This window comes from Procambarus clarkii, chromosome 91, assembly GCF_040958095.1.
Source record: "Procambarus clarkii isolate CNS0578487 chromosome 91, FALCON_Pclarkii_2.0, whole genome shotgun sequence".
Taxonomy (NCBI): Eukaryota; Metazoa; Arthropoda; class Malacostraca; order Decapoda; family Cambaridae; genus Procambarus; species Procambarus clarkii.
The window spans coordinates 10,559,586-10,569,056 of NC_091240.1; the positions used below are offsets into that span (position 1 = coordinate 10,559,586).

A 9,471-nucleotide genomic window follows, 5' to 3' on the forward strand; every position below is an offset into this window, starting at 1 on the left:
GTTAGGTGTTTAGGTTCTGTTGGCGATTATTTGTATTTGTAGTACGTGGGTGAAGCATTTACAGCGTTGTGGTTCGAACACAATTCGTCAGTGAAGCACTTGTTCCGGAAGTGTTCGAACGTCAACAGTTGTGAGTCGTGTGTAAACCGTTTATCATTCATAAACAGCTGGGGGGGTTGGCGGGTGGATGGAATCACTTTTGGGTCTTTGTTTGGAGGACGGACTGTTCATTTATGTCTTCCCCGGAAATAGAACCAGAGAACTCCGATTGTTAGTCGAGAACGAAGCCAACTATACTACGAGACTGAATTGGCTGGGCTTGTAGCGTGTTGGCTGGGCTTGTAGCGTGTTGGCTGGGCTTGTAGCGTGTTGGCTGGGCTTGTAGCGTGTTGGCTGGGCTTGTAGCGTGTTGGCTGGGCTTGTAGCGTGTTGGCTGGGCTTGTAGCGTGTTGGCTGGGCTTGTAGCGTGTTGGCTGGGCTTGTAGCGTGTTGGCTGGGCTTGTAGCGTGTTGGCTGGGCTTGTAGCGTGTTGGCTGGGCTTGTAGCGTGTTGGCTGGGCTTGTTGCGTGTTGGCTGGGCTTGTAGCGTGTTGGCTGGGCTTGTAGCGTGTTGGCTGGGCTTGTAGCGTGTTGGCTGGGCTTGTAGCGTGTTGGCTGGGCTTGTAGCGTGTTGGCTGGGCTTGTAGCGTGTTGGCTGGGCTTGTAGCGTGTTGGCTGGGCTTGTAGCGTGTTGGCTGGGCTTGTAGCGTGTTGGCTGGGCTTGTAGCGTGTTGGCTGGGCTTGTAGCGTGTTGGCTGGGCTTGTTGCGTGTTGGCTGGGCTTGTAGCGTGTTGGCTGGGCTTGTAGCGTGTTGGCTGGGCTTGTAGCGTGTTGGCTGGGCTTGTAGCGTGTTGGCTGGGCTTGTAGCGTGTTGGCTGGGCTTGTAGCGTGTTGGCTGGGCTTGTAGCGTGTTGGCTGGGCTTGTAGCGTGTTGGCTGGGCTTGTAGCGTGTTGGCTGGGCTTGTTGCGTGTTGGCTGGGCTTGTTGCGTGTTGGCTGGGCTTGTTGCGTGTTGGCTGGGCTTGTTGCGTGTTGGCTGGGCTTGTTGCGTGTTGGCTGGGCTTGTTGCATGTTGGCTGGGCTTGGTCTGAGAGGACCAGGGCGCGCCGCCATCCGCCAATAGAACACGAGGGATAACCATCCGGGGTCCCAGAGAGCCAATCATTTATCTCTTAATCAGTAAATGACTGCGCGGCACAACGGCGATCCCAATCACGCCGAGTAATTAAGACGTAAATGCTTTTGATGCAGATACTTTCCTTTGTTTAACAGGTAGAGGGCGAAGCTTTGTCTGAACCAGGCGCTCTCCCTCAGTAGGCTGTGGCTAGCTGAAGTTCGAAGTTGGCTAGCTGAAGTTCGAAGTTAGCTAGCTGAAGTTCGAAGTTAGCTAGCTGAAGTTCGAAGTTAGTTAGCTGAAGTTCGAAGTTAGTTAGCTGAAGTTCGAAGTTAGTTAGCTGAAGTTCGAAGTTAGCTAGCTGAAGTTCGAAGTTAGCTAGCTGAAGTTCGAAGTTAGCTAGCTGAAGTTCGAAGTTAGCTAGCTGAAGTTCGAAGTTAGTTAGCTGAAGTTCGAAGTTAGTTAGCTGAAGTTCGAAGTTAGTTAGCTGAAGTTCGAAGTTAGCTAGCTGAAGTTCGAAGTTAGCTAGCTGAAGTTAGCACTTACACAGAGCAGGTCTGCGACTGTGGAGGGCCAGGAGGATGAGGCATAGGACTCGTTCTCCTGATCTCTAGTTCCATAGTAGATACTATGGTTAGGTGCAGGGCTAGTGATTGTTGTTAGCGGCATTTCTAGTGACTGTGGTTAGCTATGGCTCCACAGTGCAAATCGTGATGGACTAGGGTTCAGTTTGATAAGTCATCGTTGTCTGTGATTGTACAGTAGAGGCCGCACGGGTGGTTGTTAACTGGGGTTCAAGGGAACAGGTTCAAGGAGGTTAGTAGGACCCAGTCATGTCTGAAGGTGTGGTAGACTGTATCGGAGCCAGGTGTAAGGACCCAGTCATGTCTGAAGGTGTGGTAGACTGTGTCGGAGCCAGGTGTAAGGACCCAGGCATGTCTGAAGGTGTGGTAGACTGTGTCGGAGCCAGGTGTAAGGACCCAGGCATGTCTGAAGGTGTGGTAGACTGTGTCGGAGCCAGGTGTAAGGACCCAGGCATGTCTGAAGGTGTGGTAGACTGTGTCGGAGCCAGGTGTAAGGACCCAGTCATGTCTGAAGGTGTGGTAGACTGTGTCGGAGCCAGGTGTAAGGACCCAGGCATGTCTGAAGGTGTGGTAGACTGTGTCGGAGCCAGGTGTAAGGACCCAGGCATGTCTGAAGGTGTGGTAGACTGTGTCGGAGCCAGGTGTAAGGACCCAGTCATGTCTGAAGGTGTGGTAGACTGTATCGGAGCCAGGTATAAGGACCCAGTCATGTCTGAAGATGTGGTAGACTGGCTTTATGGTGGGCCAGGAAACGCTGACCGTCTCCGTGCCAGAGAAAAGAAGCGCTGGAGCAGAAAGGAACTCGACCAGAGGTGTTTGCTGACAACTTGGTGTAGGACACAGCTGGCAGCCCTGACACCTATGCCCCCCTCCCCACCCTTGTTATATATAGCCAGGCCTCCTGTTCGTACCTAGCAGTGACCACGGGAAACTGAGGTCCTGCCTGCTGGTCCCGTACCTGTTGCGTCATAGTTAAACTATTCAGAGGTTCGAATTCTCTCCAGATCTCTGGAAAAAAAATCTTGAGGATCTGTAATGTGAACCTCCGTCTGAGATCTGAGAGGGCAGGAAGGTGTTCCATGTTGGGTTCTCAACTGTTTTATTGTCTTCTCAAGGTGTTGGTTGTGTGAAGGTGATGTGAGGGAGGATTTGGGGTGTCTGGAACTGGTTGGGTAATGCCGATAATTATGGCAACTCTTGCTCTATGATGGTGTGGCAACACTCGGTATCATGGCAACATTGGATGCCAGGTTAAATCCTGCAACTCTTGATGATGGCGCTGATTATGGCCACTAAGGTATGATGTAAACTATGGTAGTTCTAGTTTTGTATGGCAACTCTGGTTATGCTCTCATAACAGCGTAGATTAACACATAATAACATGGAGAAACGCGCGCACAATAAGAGCATGAATGTGTACACACACACACCACACACACACACACACACACACACACACACACACACACACACACATTCCATTCCAGTTAGTAAATGGAATGCACTAGGAAGTAAAGTGGTGGAGGCTCACTCCATACACAGTTTCAAATGTAGAGATGATGGAGCTTGATAAGCTCAGGAATCTGTACACCAGAAGATTGACGGTTCAGAGGCTAGACCAAAGAGCCAAAGCTCAACCCCCGCAAACACAACTAAGTGAGCGCGCACACAGTGCCTCTGGGGTCGTAGTCCTAAGGGCCCTGGTTCGATCCCCGACAGAGGCAGAAACAAAATGGGTAATTTAATTCATCTTGATGCTGTGGTTACCTAGAAGTAGATACCTGGGAGTTAGACATGCAGCTGCTATGGGCTGCTTCCTGCGCATGTGTGTGTGTGTGTGTTTTGAGAGAAATATGTGTAGTAGACATAATAGAGGAAAATGGATTGTTTAGAAAAGTATTTTTGCTTATTGCGGGGTCCAAGAGCTAATAGCTTGATTCTGCAGACACACATAGTAAATACACACACACAAGAGTATCGAGACCCAAAGGCACGTTGCTGTTCCAAGCTCCAGTACCGATGTCGTGATCACCCTCATTCACTTCTTCAGTCTCTCCTTTAAATTTTCAATTTTGCCCCGAGGGGCGAGTTTATTGGGCAGCGCCACTCATCCTGTGAGTGGACATACCGCCATAGCAGCATGTACAACACTCCCCAATAGGAAGAAAACCCGCTGGGTTGTTCATATCCTCAACTTCACCCACCCTCCCATCCTCAACCTCACCGTATCCTATTCTCAACCTCATCCATGTAACATGGGTACATCCTTACTCAATCACATCATCCACAACCTCAACCACCACCCAATCTAATGTCCTGCATACAACTTAACCCCCTCCCCCCCCCACCCCCCACCTTCCCATCCAATTCTCACCCAACACTGCCACTATTAAGTCTGTCACCTCATCCTTACACCTGCACCCCCACCATGCCCAAACACCAAACACTCCACCTACAGTATAGTACATATATATGCTACCATAAACCCTAACCCCCTCCCCCCACCATCATATACTACCCCACTAACCACTCCCCCTCTCCCCCAACCCCAGGACACAGAAGGGTTAAGGCTTGGCTCAAAACGTGATGGTATCTAGCCTTTTCACCCCAGATGCTATCTCCAACCTTTATTCTCGGTGTTACCTCATCTCCTACGGCCTCCCTCCTCCACCACACGCCCTGATTAACCTCACACTTTGGGACTTAATATTAGAATAACTGTGACGATCTTTGTGGGTTGTCTGAGTTATCCTTGAATCTTCCCATTTTCTGTGATCACCAAGAGTATCTAAAAGGAGTTAGAGGTAATTCTGATTCCTTGTAACTAATTTCTGGTTCTTAAACTTGTTTAGATATTTTCTTGAGTACCGCCTTCGCTCAGTTCTCGTATCTCAGCGTATTGTCTTCATACTTCAGCCTAGTGCTACATGGTTATATTACCGTAGTTCTTTCTCATAATAATTACCTCACCTTCCTTCTAGGAAACTTCCCCACCTGAGAAAATTCTCGTAAATGAAACGATAGTTGTTCGATTCATTTGTTTCTATTGATCATGGTCTGTGCTATGTTGGTTTTATGTACTCATCACGTTATGTATGTTCACCTAGTTGTTCTTAGTATAGTGTCATTATGTCTTAAGTCAACACAACAAAATTTGTTTTCGAACAAGCTATCTTCCTTTATATTTGTTGACCCACATGAAATGCATTCCTGGTGATATTACTTCTGCCTCTTTCAGTACTGCTTCTACTGCTGCAACGTCTACTACAACCACTTCTTACACAGTAACCACTATTTTGTTTTCTTCAAATAACTGGCAGCAGCAAAACACAATTGGTCTCTATGACTAAATTCCTGGAACATATTATCAACATTTTAAGCAACTATTTCATATTAGTCTTTTCTGTGAAGGAACAAGATGCCCCCAGAGTAGGTGCTATTGCAACTAGGACAAAGCATGTTGTTATCTCAATAAACGTACTCGAATTTTACTAATTATTTTTTGAACACGTTCACTTTTGTTCCATCAATATTCCTTATGCTGGTAGGATATTGAACAGCCGTGGACCTCTGTTTTTTGTTCATTGCAGGGATATTCTTGCGCGGGCCCTAAGCCTCTGGCTGGCCCACTGGACCTTGATGTTCATATAGCGTTCCCTGATTGTCCCTATGGCACCTCTACTCTTCACTGGTTCTTCGCTGCATTTCCTGCGTCTGTACCGCTCCCCTGGAGGGTCGGACTCCATCCTTTATCCACCTTGTGGACAAGGAACCGTGCATGAAGGCGCATCTCTATTCTTAACTGTTTGGATTAGTTAACTCATCAGAGCCTTCAACACGCGACGCTAAATCAAAAATTATTATTTTAGCCAAAATTATTATATTCTAATTGAAATTAATCACGTTTTCTGAAGGAAAAAAACAGCAATTTGCACTTTACGGTGAGGATCACGCAGTCTTTTGCAGGAAAAAGTATCACGTGTAATGGGCGGGAAAATGACCATTAACGTGTTATCGCAAACAATTCACAAGGCGAGTTTTAATGGTATTCTTTCATCGACGAATTGTGGACGCCATAATCCTTACAAGACAGGACCGCCGGGCCCGCGGGAGGGAAGGTTGCTCCTTCTAAACTATTCAGAGAGATAACAAGTCAGAGATCACCTGCGTGGCTGTTCTCTCGGCTAATGGGTTGTTTGGCTGCCGGTGAGGCTGTGCCCCTCGTCCACATCACCCTCGGGATGGTGGTGGGGCGGCAGGTTGTGGTAGGGAGGGCGTGAAGGTAGCGGCTTGTGGCTCCAGAGTGGGGATGGACGAGGATGGTGGTAGCGGGAAGCTCAAAAGGTGAATAGTTATAATGGCTCCGGCGGCAACTGTAGGCAAGGGTTGGGTTAACTGAGGTGCTCTACTAGATAACCTGAGGTAAGAGTGCGTGCCTCCTGGAGGAGGTGAGTTTATGGGTCACGACTCATGAATGAGAAGAGATTGTGACCCACAACTTACGAATAAAGTGAGATTATGCGTCGCAACTCATGAATGAGGTGAGATTGTAACCCAATTAAATAAAGCAGCCACGACTGATGCAATGGTTCGACCCCTTACTTTGGACACCATTAAGCTTGGATCAAGATCTTCTTAACAGCCTTGACCTATACAGTCTTGGACTTCTCATCAGAGGACAACCATAACTAAACCCCCGACTGTCGTCTCTAAGTACTCCGCCCTGCCCCCTGATCACAGGTGTGAGGCCGTCCTGCTCCCCTGTGTTTACTACACCTTAGAGTGCCAGGCGTCTCAGGGAAGGAAGGAGAGAGGAATGTTATTTTTTTAGTGATTGGTAAAGATGGGTGAAGAGGAAGCCAAGGGTGGAGCTTCTGAGGAAGGGAAGTGGGGGAGGGAATGGGGTGTGGTAGCACAGTGGGTGAGCGGTGGAGACATTTGGAGGCGCCCAATAGATGGTGGAGCTGTTGGATTATTATAATCGAAGCTCAGTGTACTTAATCCCCAAAATATGTCTAATAAAAGTATGGGGTGTTTATTCGTATGTGGTGATGGTCTGGTTGTGAGTGAACCAGACCTCACAACCGTGAACCTCACAACCACACCATCACCAGAGTAATCTTAACACGCAACACAGAAATCATCGATAAATACAGCGATAACAGGAGACTCGATATCAGCGAGGCCCTACACATAAAAAAATCAACACCAGCAATCAATATCCAATTAATGCACAACTATATTCTACCCACTGAAAGACCCCGAACCAACATAGAAGCGGCAAGAGAAAGTATGGGCCAATAGACCTGCAGTTACTTCCATTTCTTATGTTTTTATACCAAATTTATACCCATTGATTCGTGTTCTGGCATAGCTCTGTCACCTCACCCAAAACTTTTGTACCATATCACCTCACCCAAAACGAGTATAAGTATGATATATTTTATGTGTAAACTAGTCTTTGAAAATGTAATAAGCATTACGAAACGAGTTCAGGGGTCAGACCAGAAATAAAGAATGAATTTTGGAGAATTAATTTTTCAATAACCATCGACAGTGAAGAAAAACGTAAGAAATATTGAGAAGATTCATGTTAGAATTATTAATCTTACCCTTTTGGTCATATTCAATTCTATATATATATATATAATATATATATATAATATATATATTAGTATATTTTGGTAGCAGTCTTTCCTGTAGACATATATTAATAAATATGAGCGAAAAAGTCAGATTAATAATTCTAACACGAATTTTCTCTATTTCTTATGTTTCTTTTCACTGTTGATGGTAATTGAAAAATCAATTCTCCAAAATTCATTTTTATTTCTAGTCTGACGCGACACTCGAACGCGTTTCGTAATAACTTATTACATTTTCAAAGACTTTAGTTTACACACACACACAACTATAACCTGCAAACACTAAACAGAGTTCTACTATGCTATGATTTTTAAACAGCCTTCATTTTATACGCGCATTTGGGTGAGGTGATATGTTACAACAGTTTTGGATGAGGTGAACAAAACTTTCAACACAAGACAGAACACGAAACAATGGGTATAAATTGGGTAAATTAAAGGGAAGAATGGAAGTAACTGCAGAGGGCCTATTGGCCCATATTTCTTGATGCTTCTATATTGGTGCGGAGTCTTGAAGTGGGTAGAATATAGTTGTGCATTAATTGGCTGTTGATTGCTGGTGTCGACTTCTTAATGTGTAGTGCCTCGCAGATATCAAGCCGCCTGCTATCGCTGTACCTATCGATGATTTCCGTGTTTTTTGTTAAGACTTCTCTGGTGATGGTTTGGTTGTGGGAAGAGATTATATGTTCCTTAATGGAGCCCTGTTGCTTATGCATCGTTAATCGCCTGGAAAGAGATGTTGTTGTCTTCCCTATATACTGAATTCTTTGAGGCTTACAGTCCCCAAGTGGGCATTTGAAGGCATAGACGACATTGGTCTCTTTTAAAGCGTTCTGCTTTGTGTCTGGAGAGTTTCTCATGAGTAGGTTGGCCGTTATCTTGGTTTTATAATAAATCGTCAGTTGTATCTTCTGATTTTTGTCTGTAGGGATAACGTTCCTATTAACAATATCTTTCAGGACCCTTTCCTCCGTTTTATGAGCTGTGGAGAAGAAGTTCCTGTAAAATAGTCTAATAGAGGGTACAGGTGTTGTGTTAGTTGTCTCTTCAGAGGTTGCATGGCGTTTCACCTTCCTTCTTATAATGTCTTCAACGAAACCATTGGAGAAGCCGTTGTTGACTACGACCTGTCTTACCCTACAGAGTATGAAGAACTCTGTAGGTTAAGGCACTCCTGTGATGACCATAACTTATTAACGCTGCAGAGACTGACATGGCCTCAACCCACAACAAGAAGCGAGAATAATGTATTGACTGTAGCTTACATGTAGTCAGCGTTGGGCATATAGTAGCGTTAGCACTCACCATAACTCCCACCCAAGGTATATGTGTGGGGGTTATGGCCGCCATGACGAGGACGACAGAGCCATAAACCACAGTCCGGAGAGCAGCTGCCGGCGACGCCGAACCCGTCCCCAGGTGCCTCAGATTGTATCACCCACTCACTAATGGTCGCGATGGAGTTGGAGATCTCTTAGTTCTCTCTATCTCCTCCTGGATCGCCCCCGGAGCAACACTCGGGGTCCTCAAGGCGCCGTCGGTAAGCTGGGGGTTTCCACTCACTCCAATGGTGAAGAGGCCCGGAGGGGTGGGCTGGGGGGATGGGGGTTAGTGGGGTGCTGTACTTGGCTGGAGCGTCTTGTTGGCGCGCGCCCCTGGCAGTGATGGACGGCCTAACTTGTGCTCTGGATATTTGTCGACGAACAATTGCCGTGATCAGAGGATTGTTGGCCTGCATGCGTGCCCCACTACTAGGAAGTGTGCACGCATGCTGCGTGCACACTTCCTAGTAGTGCACACACTTCCTTCTCACACACACACACACACACACACACACACACACATAGTTTTAAATGTAGATATGATAGAGCCCAGTAGGCTCAGGAATCTGTACACCAGTTGATTGAGAGGCGGGACCAAAGAGCCAAAGCTCAACCCCTGCAAACACAAATAGGTGAGTACACATACACCTGTGTGTGTGTGTGTGTGTGTGTGTGTGTGTGTGCGTGTGTGTGTGTGTGTGCGTGTGTGTGTGTGTGTGTTTTAAGGAACGATGCCAAAAACTGTTTGAGACACAATAACAAAAAC

General features: G+C 46.6%; 1 protein-coding gene across 1 annotated transcript; it reads right to left on the reverse strand.

The window, feature by feature from the left end:
* Positions 1–271: 271 nt before the first annotated feature.
* LOC123773839 (protein piccolo-like) lies at positions 272–1,150 on the reverse strand. Its single transcript, XM_045767761.2, has one exon. It carries the CDS (start codon positions 1,148–1,150, stop codon positions 272–274), a length of 879 nt encoding a protein of 292 aa, XP_045623717.2.
* Between the last annotated feature and the right edge of the window lie 8,321 nt (positions 1,151–9,471).

Excerpts from the sequence above, each read along its gene's own strand:
- LOC123773839 (XM_045767761.2), bottom strand. The coding sequence starts at position 1,150 with ATGGCGGCGCGCCCTGGTCCTCTCAGACCAAGCCCAGCCAACATGCAA.